We start from the raw sequence: 21,963 nt of genomic DNA on the forward strand, positions 1-21,963 counted from the left end.
AGGTCATTTTCTTAAATTTAAAATTATAAAGGGACATGATGTACTGTATTATAATAAAAGCACATTTGAAAACGAAAGATTTAATTTGAAGAGTGGAGAGTAGAAGAAGAGAGTCTTGCGAATTTAGCAGCAAAAATCACTTAATAAGTACTCTAAAAAATTAAATAGAAACTTTGTAGGAACAGCAGAGTACGATAAACTTTTCACTACTTTGAGAGTCACTGGACCTTAGTACAATTTATGAATATAATGAATTGAAGGTACTAAATTCAGTTAATATATAGTACGAAAGCATCTTTACTCACTTCCAGTTTTCTAAATTTTCAGAAGCTGTCTTCTGCCTCGTAAAATCTGGGTTTAGCCTTAATCCACCAAGATTTCAACCTGCTCGGTTCTGTCCGGCAAAACAAATTTTTCTGTTTTCAACCTGCGCCATTCCATAGTTTATAGTGCAATTCGAGGTTGTCCTTTTGGGTTTTCATACCTCAAACTGTTAGCTGTTTATGTACACTTATTTAATTATTTATACAATCGATCTAAAGAAATTCTTATAGTTTCAGATACTTAAAAGATATTTATGGGCAACGCGAATCCAAGATTTAAAGTATATAGATTCAATCTTTAAGTTTTTTAGTATTAAACTTATTATATTTTTAAAATTATAGGTTCATGTCTACTATCTATTGCGATTTTAGTAAAATTTTACACATAAATTCATAATCTACTTCAGAAATTATGAGTTCAATTGAACCCGTAATTATAATGGTACATCCGCTCCTGTTTATGGGTAACTTTCCATAGAGTTTGAGATTTTTAATCTTGAAACTATGACGGGTTTACCTACTATCCAAATAATATTAACTGCAAATATTTTTTACCCTTAAATGGGAATATTTATTCTTCATATACGAACTAGTAAAAGGGAACGGAAGAGGGAGTAATAGTAATATCTTAAAGGGGTTGACATGAATGAGTTGATATAGTGCTACTAACTTTCATGCAATTATTTTTTGTGGCTGTGTCCTTGAAGTAATAATTCACTGAATTCATAAACTGCTATAGTTTAATATTTTCCATTAACTCTTACGTAACGGCTTTTCCTCTCTTTTTTATTTTATCTTTTTGGTTTTGATAGTTACTTGGTAATAGTAAAAGGATAAGGACTTAATAATGAACTATGAAAAGTCATACTTTGACTCTATTTTATTTGTATAATTTTGTCTACTAATTGATTATGATATAAGAAATTTTGTCTAGTTTTGGGCCTGTCTGAGTTGGAACACTCGAGCCCACAAGTAGATAACACCCACTTGAATCCTGCTTTTAAAGTCAAATACACATCTACTTGAAATTTTGATCCTTTTGCGAATCCCATTATGCAAACCAGTGTTTTCTTCTTTTAATTTTATTTTTTATTTAGGTCAATTCTTAAATGATACTGACACTTTGTTTGATAAAAGTAAAGATCTAATTAAATTACAAAATTGGTCTTACATGAAATAGATATGATTCCAAACTCTTAGCAAATTTTGATTATAAATTTTGGACTTGATTTGACCGTGTTGCGTGATAATTGAGTTACCGGGGGTGAGGTAGTTAACATAATGAAAGAACAAGAATTGAATAAACTTCAAATTATGAAACTAGTAAGCTTATCATGCTGCAATGGCATACTGTGCAGTCATTCATATTTATGTCTAGTTAGTTACATTTGGAGAGTTCGAATTATATTTAAAAATTCTAGAATACTTTGCTCTATTTTACTGAGCAAATAATGAGTTGTTAAAATGCTTTTTAGTTATGACAAAGTTTAGTTGAACATATTTAGGTGCAAGTATTTAATGTTTGACCATGAAACAAGAACACCAACCTCGTGCCATGTCCATTATGAACATATACTTATCATAACATATCGAAAGCTACATATAAATCCAATCTCTCACTCTTCATTACCATCATATGAACATATCATATTCATAACATCTTGAAAGCTAACATACAAATCCAATCTCTCACGTGAATATAAAGCACAGTAACACCAAGTCTATCATTCAGTTACCAACATAGCATGTAAACTGGAACAAGGTCACTTCTAATGTATTTTCTAGTATATAGAGTTCAAAACTGCAAGCAAATCCACATTCCACACTATTGCAAAACCTCTGATTACATGAGAAATATAACCACAGCTGTCTCAACCTGAGAAGCAATAAAACAGAAGCGTTAGTCTCTTCTTAAGACGGCTCTTCAACCATTTTCAGGGCTTACTAGCAAAACTACTTTATAGGAAAAATTAAAGCACCACCAAACTAGATATAGTACATAATGAAAGTAACCAAGCAAAAAAAAAATACTGCTCCCAAGATCACTTCAAATGCACCTCTTAAAATACGACCAACGTAACCCCCAAAAAAGAAGAAGAAAGAAACAGATTTATTATTAAAAAAATAAAGGACTCAAGATCCGACCAACCTTAGAAGCATTTCCTGTGAACAATTGCAGGACCAGATTCATCGTACTCGGCCTTTGAAATCCACATCTGCATATTAACTAGAAATTAGTGCTAATCCCTCAAGCTTGAAGAGTTAACAAGAGAAAAATCAAAAATAAATCTTCCTTTTTTTCTTTTGGCTACAGTCAAATAGAGCGAAGGAAAACTAACTTGTTGGAAAGTACTGAGAGAAGCTAGAATTGACCCTCCAATCCAGACACTATACTTCCTCTCGGGTGGTGCAACCACCTTGATCTTCATGCTGCTTGGAGCAAGAGCAGTGATTTCTTTGCTCATTCGATCTGCTATGCCAGGGAACATTGTTGAGCCACCACTGAGCACAATATTTCCGTATAAATCCTTCCTAATGTCCACATCACATTTCATGATTGAGTTATAGGTTGTTTCATGAATTCCTGCTGCTTCCATTCCAATCAATGATGGCTGGAATAGGACCTCAGGGCAACGGAACCTCTCAGCACCGATTGTGATGACTTGTCCATCAGGAAGCTCATAGCTCTTCTCAACTGATGAGCTACTCTTTGCTGTCTCAAGCTCCTGTTCAAAATCCAATGCAACATAGGCAAGCTTCTCCTTCACATCACGAACGATTTCCCGTTCAGCAGATGTGGTAAACATATAACCTCTCTCAGTGAGAATCTTCATGAGATAATCAGTAAGATCACGACCGGCAAGATCTAACCGCAAGATGGCATGGGGAAGCGCATATCCCTCATAGATGGGGACAGTGTGGCTCACACCATCACCAGAATCAAGCACAATACCTTTTTGAATCACAACGATCATATTAGTAATGGATTATAAGCAATAAAGAACCAGAAGATAACAGAAATTCTGCTTACCAGTAGTACGACCACTAGCATACAGAGAAAGAACGGCCTGGATTGCAACATACATGGCTGGCACATTGAAGGTCTCAAACATGATCTGGGTCATTTTCTCTCGGTTTGCCTTGGGGTTAAGTGGTGCCTCAGTAAGAAGAACAGGATGCTCCTCGGGAGCAACACGAAGCTCATTGTAAAATGTATGATGCCAAATTTTCTCCATGTCATCCCAGTTGCTGACGATACCATGTTCAATCGGATATTTCAAAGTCAGAATACCTCTTTTAGACTGAGCTTCATCACCAACATAGGCATCTTTTTGCCCCATCCCAACCATTACTCCTTGGTGTCTAGGACGACCAACTATACTTGGAAATACAGCCCTTGGAGCATCGTCTCCAGCAAAGCCAGCCTTGAAAAAAGAATATGAGTCACTAACAAACTTAAATAATAATAAGTTAAAACTGCAAGCTATTTTTTTCTAGCTAACCTTAACCATTCCAGTTCCATTGTCAACAACGAGTGGTTGAATGTCCTCACCTTCAGCCATCTTCTAAGGACTACATATATTAAAAGTACAAGTACAATCTAGATGAGAAATCACCGGTACAAATGCAGAGTCAAAGTAAAGAATGTTAACAATATCAGCGTAGCTCAGTTTGTGCAAAAAATTGCTTACTCCACCAATTTGTTTATTTCTCTTTGCAATTTGCTTTCAAGATCTAAGATAGATCAATTCCCTTTTTTTATACAGAAAAAACCTGCTGTTACAACCAAAGAACATCCCCTACTCCTAAAAGGAGAACAGAGAACAAAAACATCAGAAACAATATTGCAGACTGCAATTAAGATTCAAGAAAAACACAATAGAAAGGAGAAACAAGTCAACAGATGCAGTTGAAGTTCATCCATGATAATATCTAGGCAAACTTGATATGTGACTCCGAATAACTCGAGTTGAGTTGTATACACACTTGTACATATTTTTTATACTGAGCTAGTGTTTATTGATGAATTTTGACTTATCCAAAAAAAAAAAAGAGAGGAGAAAAAATGCATGTAATGGCAAAGGGAAACAAAATGCATTTTATAGAACGATGGCTTATTACGTCCTCCAAATATGTCTTAGCACAATTCCACAACAGGACTATGGCATGCATCTCAGCTCTATGAAGAATATTGTCTACATTAAATGAACGCAGACTCCTACAAGAATTAGACTTACTCACGAGTCAGGACCCTGTCACATAAAATAGGACAACGACCAAGTAAAATCCCACTTGTGGTCTGGGGAGGGTAGTGAGTACGCAGACCTTACCCCTGCCCGATGGGAGAGAGAGGCTGTTTCCGATAGACCCTCAGGAAGGCGGAAAGAAAACGAGAAGAGACTATATAGTACCATCATCAGAAACCATAAAAATAGTAGCATCATCATAAAAACCATAAAATAGATTACATGCAATAACAATAACTAGTAATTAAGGCCCTGAGCTAAAAAACGAAAATGATAGCGTGGGCACAACATTAACCACTAGCCGTCTAAGATCATCCCTATCAAAATAAGATGAAGTAAAATAAAGTCACAATAGTCGACAGCCCAAAATATATCGAAACTATTTGAAAAACTTATGGCAAAGGAAAAACCTCTTTCGACTCATCAAATACTACCAGCGTCACCTTAATTTAAGAAAAAAAGGACAGATGAAGTATTCACTAAAAGATAAAGAAAACGAGCCCTTTTATTAACTTTCTAGCCACCAAAATTATCAAACATAGTGAGAGATCAGCCAAACAAAGTTTTAAGTGAAGTTCAAATCAAAAACTAAGAAGCCCAGAATTCACTTAGCAGCAACAACATCAAAAAGTCGAGCAAAATCAAAGCAAATAGCCAGCACAACAGGGTGAAAGTGAAGACAACGAACAAAACAGGAAATCGCAAAATCAAAATATTAAACAACTGAAGAGGGATGATTATCAACAATAATTGAAAAGCAGAAATTGAAAAGAAATCAAACCCTTTTTGCTGTTTGACTGACTAGCGGCAGCGGGTGAAGAGAAGACTCCCCTTTTCCTAAACAAAGAGAAGCCTCTAGAATACAGTAGGAAATATATTTAAGGAAAAACGAATGTGGGCTCCTATCCCCATGTATCTTTGATTCCTTTAAAGGGGTATCAGGTAAATGAAATGAAAATGCAAATGCAAAAATGTGGAATTCCGATGAGATTTACAGAAATCAAATTTTTCTCTATTTTTACATTAGAAAAAGAGATTGTTGCAATTATTTCTAACTTACCTAGATTTATTTATTCACTACAAGACTGCAACACACTCTTAAAATGTATCTCATGCAAAACTGTATTTTTTGTATCTCGCTTTTAAGAGTTGTACGTTTTGCTCTATTTTTTGAGTTATACCCAAAATAAACTCTTAAAATGCTCATCTTCTACCATATCTGTAATTTGAATCAGGAGTTCATTATTGCTCCGGCGAATTTGGAGGGCTAGAGGGCGGTCACATGAGAGAAAAGAATTTATGATATTGCGGAGCCAATTTGCATATACCTCGACTATTCACTAAGTATCTGCTACCTATTACAGGTATTGCGTAACTCTTGAGCCTACTTCCTTAACTGTCACTTGATTTGCGTAGAAATGACATCAGGTAGCAAGCTACCTCTAAAGGACTGCTATTCAAGAATTAATCAGTGCGTCATGAATTACAATTTTTCAGTTCAACTTTTTGAGACATAGATGTCCTAAATTGCCCTGAAGTCAAGATTTTTAGTTTACAATGTCAGGACAAAATAAGTACTGACTAATCTCTAAATAGCATGCGCCACCAAAAGAAAAGAATTGCAAACTCCCAACAAAAGTATTTTGATTCCTGGAAGCAATCTCTACCAAAGCCTCTAGAAGGCCCATCAGGATGGCAGGGAACACTAAATTGAGGAAGTTAACCAGAATCATATTCCAATAATCCCAACATATCCAAGGGTAATATCCAAAGAGTCAAAAATATATAATACTGTTTACAATTCAAGAATTAGAATACTTAAGTTTGAAAATGTTCGAAGATAAAAGATTTCTAAACGATTTTAAGTTTCAGCAACAATCAATCGGTACTCTTAAGTAAGGTCTCACTGCTTTTCTCTGCCCTTTGTTCATTTGCTCCACCTACAAAAGATAGATAAATAAATGATTCAGTAAAAAAAAAAAACTTAAAAACCCTTTTAAGATGTCAAGCACTAAGATCAGGACCATCTTTCATTATATGATGAGTCAACCGCATGGTACTAATACTGAAATAGAGATCGAGGATATGACAAAAAACACAAATAAAAAGACAAAATATCTAGAATACAACATTTCTAAATGACTTGATAAACATCAGCTCCATCTTCACAAAGTGGTGGTCAGGTTATAAGCTCAAGAATCACTTGGAGGCAGGCATCATCTAATACACGACACACTATAATTATTTAAAACGTATTGTCAAACAAATGAATTAAAAATTTAGTAAGTCATGACCATTGGAGGTGTGCAACCTAAACGAATATGTTGAATTTCATTATCCGAAGAAAGCTATCAAGTGTTTTAACTACATGGAATCGCACAGAATGACAACTATGAGACTGAACTGAGCATCAAGGATTTCAAATTAACAACATGAAAGAGATGCGCGCATGTAAAAATGCATGAACAGGGGGCTCAATGCACTGATTATACACACACAGACTTCATCAGTAAAGGATCCTAATCATAAAAGCAACATCCATTGATTCAAGTGAATGATCATGAGAGACTAAGCTAATTCAAAGATTAACACTAATGAATCAAAAAGCAGTGACAATGACTCATTACAAATTAAAATAGAGAAGACCAAAACCCAGGCAAATCATGATTTATTCGGCAGAACTATCCTCTAATCATAGCAACTACCTTATTCATATCAAAGCACAAAAATTCATAGCCATCTTGATATCCATAGTTATCACTTCAGACATAAAATCACACAAGCAGAATATAACAAGTAAACAGAATACATCAGCTTATGTTATCCAAGTTTTATCTGTCCCTTGTATCAAAGTAAATATTAAGATTCCAAACTTCGAAAAATTGGTTAGAAAAGGAAGATTCAACCACAGAAACATATAAAATTTGGGACTCACGCATGTGGTTCTATCATGTACCTTGCAATCATATTTTTCTTTTTCATGCGCTTTTTATGCTGGGACCAGTCAGCAGTAATTTTACTTAATTTCACATTTATCATCTTCTTGAAAGCCAAAGAAGAATGTAGAAGCCTGTGGTTATAGTTATTTCTACAACTGTAATAATGAGTCTTGGAGGCCTGCCTTTAAGATGATTCATACAGTTTTTCAAATGGTTTTTACTAAGATGGCTTCAACGAACCCGAGGATTACCAACTTGAAGTTGGTGAATGAAAAAGAGAGAAAAGCTACTAATTTTGCTGTTCAAAACAAAAAATTTGGCCAAAGGCTGCTTATGTTTTTGAATAACGAGAAATCACGTTATTCAGCTAGTTTACAGGTGCAAACCTAAGGTCTATAACCAATGAAGGAAGATATCCAACTCTAACTAGATAGAATATAGATCAACAAAGTTAATTCAGTGGATCCTATAAGAAAACAACTTATTTAATCTTATTCAGAATTCCCTCACTAATAACACCAGTAGAATCTTCTGCTGGTTCATTTCTCGGAATGCCCCTTTGTCTCCTTATCAAAAAAAAATAAAAATCTTCTCACTGTTGCCCTCATTTTTGTTGACAACATAGAATAATCAACCAGTAGTAGTTGGATTAAGCACTAAAGAGTAATTCCATTATGGTAAAACCAGAACCATAGAAAGTAGAAACTTTATTCCATTTATTGCATTTGAATATATAACAGAAGAGGTCGCTTGAATCATAAAAATTGACAAACTTTAAAACATACCTGAGGGGACTGATGATGGAAGTGGAGCATTTGAAAACCAGGACAACAGGCTTGGAAACGAGCAATGAATTGTAGATGTTTAAGAAACTTAAACGCTACATTAGTGGACCACAAAGTCACCAGACAAAATGGTCACGAAATTCTGATGGGACTAATTCATATATCCCTTCATGCTCATTACGAGAGTGGTCTTACTATATTTGTGTGTTGGGGGGGGGGGGGGGATGTTGCAGTAACATTTTGCTCAAGATTTTGATGGATTCAAAAAAAAAATGATTTCGATCAGAAAACCTGCAGACAAACAAATAAACAAACCAGCAAAAATATGCCATCTTTCAACTCTTTCATTAACATTCAGTTTCAAGAAACCTCTCACATGATATGCAGAACACAAGATAAAAGAACACATCGTAGGTCAAGAATGTTCAGCTTGCTTGCTCTAAATCACCTTCTTAAAGCAACGCACAGTTTGATGAATAATTCAATTGTTTAATCAAATGCCTCCTATTACTGCTGTCAACTACAATAGTTGGATTTACATTTACGCCTGCTCTGGAAAGAACAGAAAATGGAGGAAAACTATCTGTTAGGCTGGAAAAGAATGCTTCAAATAATTTACGTGTATCCAAAGACCTGAAAGAGAAGCTTCCTGCCACTTACTTGAACTTGTTAATCTAGCATAAGTAACGGCAGTTGGGATGATATAACCTGTAAGAAAATGAAGCAATTCAGCTTAGAACTTTAAGGGAAAAAACAACACGAAAAATTATTAAATTTAAAGCAATTCAGAATATGATAGTTGCTCTCCAATTGATGTTAGTCCCAAGAGGTTCATTTGGTTTCTCACACAAATTTCTTAGATGCATGGAGGATGGTCTAATAAGATTGAGACATTCTAAGGTATAAAAGAGAGACTAAAGCTACACAAACAACCCTTATCAAATAGTAATATGCTGAAGTTAAAAATGTAATAAAACTAATGAGGTTGCACATGCTTCTAAGCTGTCAGGAAATAGACTAAGAGACTATGAGCATGTGCAGATTTGTTTGAAAGTTGTCAAGAAGAAAAAAAAAACTGACTTCCAAGAAATGAGTAGATAACATCATAAATAGATGATTTTATATCAGTCAAGACATTTTCAAAGTTCAGTATGACTAAAAGATGTTTGTTGGACACAAAGACTCAGATGGAATGGAACCCAATGATTATTAAAACCGTTAGATCATAAGGCAGCAGCACTGTCAGAATGCCACTGCGATGAAATATCAAGGTGATGATCAGCAGAAACCAATGTAGTCCACTTGTTCCCTAAACAGTAACCATAGACCTCATTTCAACCAAGATAATGCTTCTCTTACAAATGCCAATCAAGGATTGAAAAACTAAAGTGGAGAAAATTGTCATCGGAAATACCTCAAAAGTACTGTCAAATTGTAAGATTCTTGAACACGGAAAAAACCAGGATCTCTTTGGTTTAGACTTAAAAGCAAAACAAGGAGAGAGTGATTGTTTTTATTAACTAGAACAAAGATATAGCAATAAAGAAATCCAGGATTCAATCTTGTTTCTATGTATAACATTGCAGCTCCTCTATTGGCGCCTATATAACGTTAAGCAAGATATAAGAGAATAGCAACAAAGAAAAGTATTTTTTTTCCTGGAACTTTAATAAAGAAAAGTCTTGGAGGACATATATTAAACAGACACATAGTCAAAAAAAGTAAGGGGGCTTTAGTAAAGTAATTTGCAAAATGAAGGAAAAACAAAGTACAGAACTTGCCTGCTACTTGTCTACTAATGTTTATGTCTGGACATTATGGACTTGACCAAGTCCAATATCCGAACATAGTCATAAAATAGGGAAGACTCTTTGCCTTCAAGCCCATCCCTGCTCACTCTGTTACTGCCTGCAAGGTTATTGCACGGGCTTCCACCAATTACCAAATCAAATCCTCCAAATGACTCTATCAGTTGCTCCAAGCGGTCTCCATTCAGCTGCTGCACATCGTTAAAATGTATAAGGTTCCCTCTCTGATTAGTTTGCTCCCACCAGCTTCTCACAATATCCCTGTTGACTTCAGATTTTTCCACAGAAACCACTGTGTTTAGTGGAATACCAAGACGATAAAGAGCAACTTCACCACCGCCAATTCCAGAGAAGAGTGATAAGACATTGATACCACCGGGAAACAAGTCTTTCAATACCGACAAATGGTATGCCACAGTGTCAACCTAATCGAAATGATCGATCCAAGTATCATGTCAAAAGTTATTCTAACAAAGAAAAGAAATTGAATAAGCCAATAAAAGGAGTAGCTTCACTATATTTAACAAACCCAAGTTCATGGGGAAAAGGGGAAGGAGGGAGAAAATAATAAGACATAGATATCAGTGAAATAAAAAAGAAAGAAGGTTAGGCTAACCTGGAATGAATTACCAAGCGACTTGTATCTATCGGTCCTACTTATACCACCTCCCCTAGTATGGTTCTTTGGAAATCCCAGTAGCATTTCAACTTCATCAGGCTCCAAAGGAGCAACTTTGTTTCTCCCAACCCACACCAAATTCCACTTCCGACATTGATCAAGAACAAACTTCTGAACTCTCATTGGTGGCTCACCATCAAAGTCCTCCACAGCTTTCCTAATCCTATTCGTCAATTGTGCACTTCCAATGGCTGTTTGCAAACAATTTAACTTTGTCCGTGGATCCCAAGATGGCCACCATTTCTTCGATAGGGGAAGTGCCTCATGAATGGTACGTGGGGCAAGTGGAAACAAAGGAAATCTATTTTCAACCGGCAGATTATGAATATAACCCCTTTTTCTTGCAGCAGCACAAAAATATTTGGAGTCGACAAACTCTGGCTCAATATCGTACAAAAATCTAGAAATTGTGTCCCACACACCCTTTGGAGCTAGAGCCACATTTTCATAGTAGAAAAACGGGGGTCCAACAGCTTGCTCGGGAAGAGTTCTTCGAACCATTGCTGGAAGTGGTTCGGTAGGAACCCCAAACCCAATCATAGGTTTGGGCAAACGAATTGTCTCTTCCTCAAAAATTGCCTTTGCCTTTTTTCTTTTGCACAATTCATTGTACATCTTCCTCTTCTTGTATCCACCACTACCATTCAATATATGATTCAGTTTTGGCTGTCACAATGGAAGGAAAAAAACATCAATCCTATGGAAAATGACACTGCAAATTTGCAATTATAAATGCAAACAAAGTTGGGCAGATTGTTAGTTCGCATGAGTCCATTTCACAATACTGCGAGGGGAAAGCAGACCTTTACATCTTCTGGCAGATAGACATCTTCTGCTCTAGCCATTTGAGCAGCACATATGAAATCTGTCAATTCAGCAACCGATGCTTCTGGACCTAGAAAGTTGTGAATAGGACATTAATAACCTAGAAATGAAATTAAAAAAAGGTGCTACAGTTCTAATAAGATATCCAGGAATATCGTAGTGTCAATAAGCAGATTTTGTTCTAAATACATAACTAGGAACTCAACAGAGTAGCATCTAACCTAGAACTTGCATGAATAAGATTTCTTCCGCCATTGATAAAATCTTAGCATAATTAATACATATCAAAAGCTAAACTAAATGTCTAATCAGATAAAAAGATTTAGATAACATTAGTTATGTAGAGGACAATGCACTATTTAATATACGAACCACATCTCTCCATTGCTATGGAAGCCTCTTCCGCGGGGTATCCCATACTTGCCAGGAACAATAAAGTCTGCTCTTTTTCAGACGAAGAACTGCTCTCAACTTTCACGTAGCATTGTTTAGCAGAATTCTATCACAGTTGCAAAAGGAAAATGTTAGAAAAGCTTTATATAATTGTGCCCAGAAAACTTGTAACAACATTCAGGACCAGCAAAAATCTTAAGTGGTAAAAAAAGTACAAGTTGATGCATAAATACGTGAGACAGAAGGTTCTTTAAGCCCCAAAAATAGTGAGCAGCTAAAAATTAATTTCGAGTCACACTCGTCCAACTTTCAGAACTACTTTTACAGGTCACCGTCTCCTCATTTGGAGAAATTACTCCCAAACAAACCACTTCTATGTCTCCCCAAATCCTAAATTAAAAGAAAAATGAAAATATCTTGTGCATCCTCCAACTGGAAGAACCTGATGGCTGTCAAAGCTGAAAATCACAAATACCTTTAATTTTATTTTGTAGTTGTCCGCAAATTTGTAAAACTAAACCACCTCATATTACTTATATAATCTAGCAGGAAAAGAAGCCATGGGTGTTCAAAAATACCATATCACTGATATTGCATTACACAAATGACTGTTACAAAGATCAAAAAGGTGCCCGAACAAAAAAATGGCTAAATGTATCTTTTGAACAAATAGAAACCAGATAGAATATTTCCTATGCCACAGTTAGACACTGAAAAGAAAAATAGAGAATGGCGTATGATTGAGGATAACATACTCTACAGCTATCTGAGTCGGAGGACCAACTATCTTCCTCATACACATCATCCAGTAAGTTCTCATTGTATTCAGAAGAGCTATCATCAGAATTAATGCAGGGTTGAGGGCTAGCACTGGGTTGTTCTTCGGGAGAGTCTTCAAGGGCCTGCAACATCCAAAGACAAATGAAAAGTATGAATGGATGATTAATACTGCTAAAATTTATGCAAAGACCAGAATTTTTTCTATTTTTATTTCCTCCTCTTTTGGAGATGGTTTGGGGGTTGTGGGGGGGTTGTTAGTATTAGAGGGTCATTACTTGTGAAAAAATGGAAGGAGAAGTCATGCATATTCTTAATACAGTTCAAGCTTGCTAACAGAGTTGTGCAGACCAACAAAGAACAATTGGCATCATTCATTGCACAGTCACATGGCCCAATCTCTACATTAATAGGTGTCACCATCTCATTCAAAACCCTGATTGATCTAAACTTTACTTGGAACATGTAAATGAGCTTCTCTCTATAAACCATGTTATGCAAGTGGTGGCATCTATAGGCAACAACTATTAGAAGAACAAAAGGTAGTTGCCAAATGAGGGGTGGATTGAACCATCTTCATTCCCTCAGACAGTGACCTATTACAAAATATAATATAAGCAGTTTGAAAACAATGAGGCACACATTACGCACCTTGAATGTCAAAAGAGCATCCAACACCAAATCTGAATCTTCTCCTGCGTCCAAAGTCACATAACATAAATGCCACGAAAGAAAAATCAAAATTTTTAGTTGTATAAAAACTAGTCATATTCAAATACCATTTTGCTCTATTGCTTTTGCAATAGATGCTTCAGGAAATCCCATCACTACAAACTGCTGAATGAACTTGGACTGACAGGGTACTGATGATGAGCTTGCCTTCAGGTAAGAGAACAAGAATTGACCATAAGTTGAGATGCAATGGTATGAACTATTTTTTTTTTCCTTTTTTGGGGGTTAAAAACGATGTCCTTGACAAGAAGTATCAGTAGGTATCAACATAGGCTTAAAGCATTTACCTCCCCATCACATCTAACAGTATGTTGTCCAGTAGTTCTTAAATCCATGCATGAGGAAAATGTTGTGTCCTGTATTTCCTGTATTTCTAATTCATCTTCAGTATCCCAGTCAATGTTGTCATTGTCTTCTCCAGAAAGATTGTTGTCCTGCACGGGATTGAAACAAGAAATACAAACAAACAATAAATGTTTTTCCTCCATTTATCAAAAATCTGAATAAAAAAGGAACATATAATTTCTTTTCTGATTTATTAGAACAGAAGGAATTCAAAAACTTGCAGTGTAAGGGAATTGAGAAACGAGCTAAATTTACCATTTCTCAAGGTAAGCCTGAAAACGAACTCCGAATTGTTAAGCACCCTACAAAACACCAGAAGGTAAACGTGAATTACTGTCATTAAAGCTCCACAGATCAATCATCAAAGCTAAAAGTTAGCCCATCATATCTCACACAAAAAACTCAAAAACAAAAGTTTCTTCATGTCTTGATATTGAAGCAGGAGGATATAGCACTTAAGTTCTTTCCTTTTGGACACAAAACACAACTTCAAAAGAATATACATGATACCTTCTTCAATTAATTAACATAAGTACAAAAAGCAATTTCCAATCCCATTCACTATACCAAGGCCTATATCGAAAAGGAAATGAAGAGACTTTGCTCCTAGATTTATTTTTTCCTTTGATCATATGACTTTCCTCCTAAATTTAAGCATGTATCGTTCAGTATTATAATTTTTCGCTATTGAATTATTTAACATGCTCTCTTAATCAAAGTTTTGATGACGAAAAGGACAAGTTAATTATTTGTGATGTTAGAATAAGAGGGATTGAAGAACTAATACCATGCCCTTTATGTTTTCACTTCATAATCGTTCATGCTTTAATCTGGGTCCTATTTACATAATTTCCAATATATTTGCATTTTTAAGTTCATATTTGATTTCGACTTGAATTGCATTTCGACTTGGCTTGCAACTCATCCAAATTTAAAAAAGAGGCCGCCTCAAACAGGTTTTGTTTGATGGAATCAATGACACAAATCATAAGAGAACAAGATCGTATGCCTCCTACTGATTCCTCTTTGGCACCAACATTGGCAGTGGGATAATACTAACATCAATATGACCAGGTCTATGAAGACTTAACTTAAAAAGGTTAGTCCTGAAGAACTCTCCATGGAATTGTTAAACTATTGATTCTTTCCAATTTACTTCTGTTAGAAACAATTCAAATGTGCATCCAAAACAACCCCAAAAATTGTCGAGCTTTCTCAAACCTTCAAAACCTCCTACTTGCCTGCTGTTTCACCCTTAAAAAAATGGCAAGACTTAAAATAGTTTTCACTATCATTTAGGTTCAATGATTATAGAGGAACCACAGTTTCCTACACAAATATGGTAAAAGTTCCCCAAATATTACAAACAGGATATTCATCCTCATGAAGAGCTTGAAGAAGTTGCAGAATTCTCATAAATAGCTTAAACTACTCGAGGGAGGGGGTAATTAATTATCCTGTGATTTGGAAGAACAGTCACGGTGAAACATGATAAAAAGGGATTTCATAAGCCCATGTTCACCTTTCAACAACCATCCAGCAGGAGATGATTGAAAGTTTATCAAGGCTGCCTCCTTTTTATTATCTTGAAAACTTAGGGATACAATTTTTCCTTTTCTAAGCTTGTTCTCTACAATATTCTAGAGATACCAAGAGTGCTAACAAGTACTCAACTCAAGATAGAAGCAATTTTAAACATGTTATGCCACGTGAAGACTGTCATGGGCGGCTTTCCAGCCATGCCCCATGCCCCATGACCCCTTGGACGCGCCCAATGGAGTCCTGGCAAGCCTCCCAACGCCTAGCGCCAAAGACGGCCCCGTGGTCTTGGCCGCGCCATGTGACAAGCGCGCATGTGCCTATGTCGCCCCACCGATAGCCCTCGCCAGCGCCCAGCCGCAGACAGATGCCAACAGCGCCGCACGCGCAGACTCTGATGCTAAAGACAAGGTTGTTGCCAACGGACCTGCTTCTACTTTGTAGGAATCCAAGTCCTTTTCATTGTAAATATAGAGTAGTTTTACTTCATGTATTTCCATTATGTCTCTCTAGCTTAGTTAGGTCTTGTACTGGAACTTTGGTTTATTTTTTTAAGCATTATTAGGGGGGATCAAGCATTCAAACTTTCTAGCAAGCAAACAATTCTCTGTACTGGTGTCTCTCCCCCTCGACACCGTGTTGCTTTTCTGTAATAGCTTTCATTAATGCAATCAAGTTTTTTTTCATTCTCAATTCTCTTTTCTCTTCTCTCAATTGCTCTTGACATTGGTTTTCCGTACGGCACTGACAGTCTCGTCTAGCGTACGAAGGGGACCCCAGTTAACGGATAGTAACTGCATGGACATCGGTTGCTTAGCCTTACATCGCCCTTCCAACGAATCTCATGCAGCATTGACCAAAATAAGTGCTGACAAGTAACTTGTCTCAAAAATAGATTATTAGCTCACTGAAAATGGCTTCCACAGATATTTGAAGAAATTGAAAGAATCTAGTCCCAAACATGCAGATAACCAATATGATATTTTAGCAAAGACCTAGTTTCCTTTTCAAAGACAACAACACTGCAGTGCTTCTATTTTCATCTCTCACCCTCCAACCAAAGCCGGCAATATAGATTGTACAAGTCGAGGCATAAATAGAAAATATAAAACAAACCAACTTTACAAGCCAAGGCACAGTAGAAGAGCGACAAAAAGAAGCAAAACTTGTGAATTTCTTACAAAGTTGGGGTTCATTCAACTTCAAAGGAACAAGGAGATACAAATTGGACCAAGTCTTAAAGAAGAAATCCATAATTTCAAGCAATCTGATACTGTGATATTGCATGTTTTGTATTTAATATGATTCATTTGAACCTTGTCGCACTGTTACAATTCAAACAATCATATAGTGACATTCCATCTTTTGTATTACACCTTCTAAAGACCTAAAGATTGATTATTTTCCTCAATATGTACAAAGAGCGGGACAAGATTCAAATGATACATCTATATCTTTACTAGCACATAGTAATTAGCATGGCAACATCAATCACTTTGTACCGAAGTGTCCCAAAAATATAACATTGCAATTTTCAATAGCAACATTGAAAAAGACGGTATAAATAATATTTCCATACGATATGGTCACTAAAAGACACATTAATTTGAACTATTCAAGGGGAGGCGCGTAGATTTGGTGCAAACTATTTTTTATAATCTTGTCAATTTCTTATCCTTTTTGAAAAGACAAACCTAACCCCATACCTTCAACAAGAAAAAAGGCAATACAACCACAATAGTATAAATACAATTTTGTATCTTCTATTTAACTCTCATCTTCGGCCCTCCCATGCTATACATTTTTCTTCTGAATATCTATAAATTTTCCTCCTGGCTTAAAAGAACGAAAATATCTTTATTAGAAAAATTTTCTTTTCTCGCATCATATTCATCTCATGCTATCTAGTAAAAGGAAGAAGAGAGAAAAAAAATTGTTTATGTAGTTAATATTTTGTGCTTGTATATGAAGAGTGATACACCAAGTGATAGACGAAAAAACAAAATAAATTGCATGGAAATATAGTTCTTACTTCTTAGAAAGCTTTGTTTTTCCTATCACAGACAGCATGTTCGACATTAGACTTTTGGTGGCACTTTGATACCTAAGTTAAGCGGTTAGGGTGCAAATTACCAAGAGGTTAAAATGTTAGGCAAGAAATGTCCTAATATTCTCATTATATACGTTATATAAACTCATAATCATAGCTATGTCAAGGTATCTTTTTGTGTCTGTTTTTCTCATTATATGTAATCAGTTATAGCTGTAGTGAGCATCCTGTTTGTTGTATTTTAACATATATCATTTTTTTTAGATTGTAACATCGTTTTCTTAGGTCCATAACACATTAGTTGCAAAAATAATGCAAAAATGCATAAGAATGCACCACTAGGTTCCAGTAGTCTCATTCAGCTTAAGCATTTGCCTTCTGCAACTAATACAAATCTAAACAAATGCAGATAGAACATCCGACAAGAATTTTAATGCAAAATTAGTTCTTTTTGGAGTCAACTTCTGCAAATGGGGGATTAGTCTTGTTTTTCATAATAATTTTGAAATAGAACTTCAATTTCCCCAAAAATTCCAAGCAGACAAAAATTAGGTTTTTCCAACATTCATCACCCATTACAAGTAAGAAGATGACCAAAAAGATTTAAAACCATTAAACTTACCTGAGAATCTTTGGCGATCAAGGTCGTCAGCAACTTTGAGCTATATCAGAAATCTTCTTAATATCCTGCATTACCCAACATCTCAGACCAAAAACAGTTAAAAATTAGGAAAAAGAAAACCCACAGTTTAGGCAAATTCAAAATCCCAAAAAAAAAGGTTCTTTCGTTTACAAGTGAAAATGATAAGAGAAAGATATACATACAGGAGAATCAAGAGTGAAGGAAGAAGAGACTTAAGGAGAGATTCTTGTAGTGTGAGGGTTAGGAGGACAGTGAGCCAGAGAGATATGAATTCGATATGTGGAGTTTAATGTGATTATTTTACTTGAGTGGGACGAACAGGGGTAAATTTGAGAAATCATCTGCTTGACTTTGTGAAACTATTCTTTGCTCTATGTGTCAAAAGTATTTGTATTTTCCAACAGATTTTTCTATAATTTGTAATTTTGTTAGCAGAAACTGAAGTCACTTTTGTCTATTTAACAGAAGAACTGAACTCACTTTTGTCTATTTAATAGGAGAAACTGAACTCACTTCTGTGCTTTGTTTCACCCATCAGGGTTTTGCAATAGTGTTAGATTTCTCATAGGTCACTCACACAAAAAAGGAGGGATGAGACACTTTTTGTAGTACAGAGATGCAGCTGATCCAGGCTCAATGTTAGTTGTTTATGTTGGCTTGACAACTGTTTCTTCTTTTGCCCCAAAGCTGATGCATCATGGGTTGCTACCTAATACACTAATGGATGCAATTGAGGAGGGGTACCAAACTTCAGCAACTTATAGTAAGCAAACAAAATTCTTCTCTTCTTTTTGCCACAGAGCTGATGCATCTAGTTTGTCGTATGGGTGATGTGTATAATCATGTCTTTTGACAATAGCTTCTTACAGTAGCTTCTTACTTTACTAATAACAAATTTGTACAATTCTCTTATGCATCAACAAACAAATTACAAATTTATATTCTTCATGGTTGTGAGTTCGAGTCACCCCAAGAGCAAGGGAGCAAGGTGGGGAGTTCTTGGAGGGAGGGAGCCGAGGGTCTATCGGAAACATCCTCTCTACCCCAGGGTAGGGGTAAGGCCTGCGTACACACTACCCTCCCCAAACCCCACTAGTGGGATTATACTGGGTTGTTGTTGTTGTTGTTGTATATTCTTCATGACTTTTACAGTTCAAAATCAGAGACAAAAGATAAGGTTCGCTGTCATGGAGTTACTGGCTTCATGAAAGTTTCCTCTATATCTACTTGCTTCCAGTTTAAACTTAAAGATGAATTGTACAAGTGAGCAAATCTCTAGCTGACAATTTTATAAGAAACCATCTCATCTCTATCCTTGTAGCTTCCTTTGGTGAATGTTTCTAAGAATCTACAATTGGCATACCAAAGCCTGGGGGTGGTGTATGGGGATTTGAGCACTTCACCACTTTAGATCTATATGAGTATGAGGTTTAGAAGGAACTTGCAAGACTGAGAGGTAGATGAATTTCAGAACTTGCTCGGACTGCTTCATAGCCAATAAGTTTCACAAGATAGACATGATGCATGGAGATGGGGCGACGGGGAAAATGGCAGTTTCCCATTAAGTCTTATTATGGGTAGCTACTATCTAGGGAGAAGTCGCCTTCCCACATAATTCGGTATGGATTCCTAGGGTACCAAGAATGTTGTGCTTCTTTACTTGGCTAGCTACAAGAGGGGTGATTTTGACGGCGGAGAATTTGAGAAAGAGAAAGGTTACTTGTGTTAGTCGGTGCTTCATATGTAAAGAATCAGGAGAAGACGTGAACCACCTCCTTTTACATTGCCGGATGGCATCTTATTTGTGGGGACAAATTTTGAGTTGGTTTGGTATAGAGTGGGTGATGTCGGGCACGGTTAAGGAAACTATGTTTAGTTGGGCCTTTAGAAGACGGAAGAGAAGATGAAGGGCTTGGAATGTTGCTCCTCTTGCACTTGTGGTTTGTTTGGAGTGAGGAATAGTAGAGCTTTTGATGGAGTAGAAAAAGATCCTGTATACCTGAGGAGTAGCCTCTTTTCCCTTATTTGGTGCACCCATGAAGTTCCTATTTGTATAGAAGATTGGGTGTCATTCGTAGAAAACCATGTCCTTTTGTAAGGTTTTCTACTTTTTGGTTACTCCTTGTATATTTTCCCTTTTTAATGAAATTATTATCAAAGAAAAAGATCTATATATTTGTGAGGAAGTTGCTGGATTATCAGAGTCCAAAAGAATTACAGTACATTTTGGTTAAACATATGGACAATGTCTCTTATTCAGTTATGCCTTTGCTAAAACATGTATGTTTCTATTGATTACAATTTACAAATGGCAATTGTGAAGATATGTTAAAAGAGGACTAATTAATGCCTGCCAAGCTTGATCGTGTTTGATAATTGTGCTAGACTATTCCCAGGTACTGTTTGTTCTGTGCTTTCTGGTTTGTAGACATGCAAATTTTAGTCTACTGCCCGACCAACAAGTGGCTGATGGGCTGCTTCATCCACACCATATTTAGCATTAACGAAATTTGAGGAAGCATAAGAAGTCAGGTAGAGTTCTACTTATAGTTGTATTACTGGGGGCTTGCATGGTTATACATGATAGTATTCTAATGCCTGCATTTGTTATGTTGGTAATTTTAAAAGCATTTGCTTTTTTATCATCTCAACAACAACAAAAATGTTCTTCCCAGTTGGAGAATGATTAAAATGTAATAAAGAATCTCCCCATACTTTTCACACCCAAATAAAACCTTAACTTGTCCCCAAAAAAAAAAAGATTACACAGAAGCTAGTATATCTTGGATAAAAAAAGATTCTTGGTTTCTAATAAAAACTGACATTTCCCAGGTTCATACTTTAAGATTTAAGAAGCAAACAAAAAACTTGATATGTGAACCTAAGCATATATTTGTATCTTAAAATCTATGTTAACTTTCTTATAAAATGAATGGAAAAACTCCAATAATAGCCTAATTTTGATCAGTGTTCACTCTTTAGTTTCCTTTTTAGAGTATCCTTCATATTTCAGTTTGCCAGCATAAGCACTTAATGGGAGAAATTTGGGGATGTTCTTTCTCCATATAATCCTATATATTTTGCCACGGTGCACTAAGTCAAACACTAGACAAGAATTTTAATGCAAAAATTAGTTCTTTTTGGAGTCAATTTCTGCAATTGAGGGATTAGGTTTTGTTTTTTTCCTATCAATTTTGAAATAAAGCTTCAATTGCACCTAAAAATTTAACATGCAGACAAAAATTAGGTTTTTCGACATTCATTACTGATTACAAGTAAGCAAACGAGTGAATATTTTAAAAGCATAAAAATTACCGGAGAATTTTTGACGATCAAGGTCGTCAAGCAACTTTAAGCTATATGAGAAATCTTCTTAATATCCTGCATTACCCAAAAACCCAGACATAAAAGAAAGTTAAAAATTTAGGATTAAAAAACCACAGTTTCAGCAAATTCAAAAACCCAAAAAAAAAAAGGTTCTTTCGTTTACAGAGTGAAAATGAAAAGAGAAAGATATACCAGAGATATTTGATTAGAGAGTGAAGAGCGAACAAGGAAGATGAAGGAGATTTTGTTGTGGAGTGAGAGTTAGGAGGACAATGAGTCAGAGAGATTCCTTGAATTCGATATGTGGATTTTAACGCATTACTCTTTACTTGAGAGTTGAGAGGGACGAACAGGGGTAATTTTGAAAAACCATCTCTTCAGCCAGGGGCAAGATAGTCTTTTGGCTTTGTGATCCACGTGTAATTACACCCCTTCCATTTTATGTGCCATAATAATTCACAGTTTAGTATCGATACGAGGATTTATCGGAAATAATTTTTTTATATTTACAAGAAGGGATAAAATGTGCCTACATAGTATATACTATTATT

General features: G+C 35.8%; 2 protein-coding genes across 6 annotated transcripts; both read right to left on the reverse strand.

Moving 5' to 3' along the window:
- Positions 1–1,926: 1,926 nt before the first annotated feature.
- LOC107831313 (actin-7) lies at positions 1,927–5,511 on the reverse strand. Of its 3 annotated transcripts, none has more exons than XM_075231113.1 (7): positions 5,352–5,511; positions 4,016–4,129; positions 3,827–3,896; positions 3,355–3,748; positions 2,663–3,276; positions 2,473–2,539; positions 1,927–2,199 (listed from the first exon to the last, which is right to left on the reverse strand). In XM_075231113.1, the coding sequence occupies exons 3-6, from the start codon at positions 3,884–3,886 to the stop codon at positions 2,474–2,476; spliced, it is 1,134 nt and encodes a 377-aa protein (XP_075087214.1). In that variant the 5' UTR covers positions 3,887–3,896; positions 4,016–4,129; positions 5,352–5,511; the 3' UTR covers positions 1,927–2,199; position 2,473. The 3 variants fall into 3 exon arrangements, with proteins under 3 accessions (XP_075087214.1, XP_075087215.1, XP_075087216.1); XM_075231114.1 differs by having other exon boundaries at positions 4,562–5,379; XM_075231115.1 differs by lacking the exon at positions 4,016–4,129 and having other exon boundaries at positions 5,352–5,493.
- Positions 5,512–6,280: 769 nt separating this feature from the next.
- On the reverse strand, positions 6,281–21,743 carry LOC107831316 (DNA (cytosine-5)-methyltransferase DRM2-like). Of its 3 annotated transcripts, none has more exons than XR_012699103.1 (15): positions 21,605–21,743; positions 21,401–21,466; positions 18,065–18,129; positions 14,109–14,155; positions 13,796–13,942; positions 13,556–13,655; positions 13,428–13,471; positions 12,755–12,901; positions 11,979–12,105; positions 11,585–11,676; positions 10,719–11,447; positions 10,076–10,527; positions 8,955–9,002; positions 8,743–8,846; positions 6,281–6,510 (listed from the first exon to the last, which is right to left on the reverse strand). XR_012699103.1 is itself a non-coding variant. In NM_001326257.1 (15 exon segments), coding segments are annotated over 9 exon segments (1,827 nt in total). In that variant the 5' UTR covers positions 14,112–14,155; positions 18,065–18,129; positions 21,401–21,466; positions 21,605–21,697; the 3' UTR covers positions 6,290–6,510; positions 8,743–8,873; positions 8,955–9,002; positions 10,076–10,089.
- Between the last annotated feature and the right edge of the window lie 220 nt (positions 21,744–21,963).

Source organism: Nicotiana tabacum, chromosome 15, assembly GCF_000715075.1.
Source record: "Nicotiana tabacum cultivar K326 chromosome 15, ASM71507v2, whole genome shotgun sequence".
In the NCBI taxonomy this organism is placed as follows: domain Eukaryota; kingdom Viridiplantae; phylum Streptophyta; class Magnoliopsida; order Solanales; family Solanaceae; genus Nicotiana; species Nicotiana tabacum.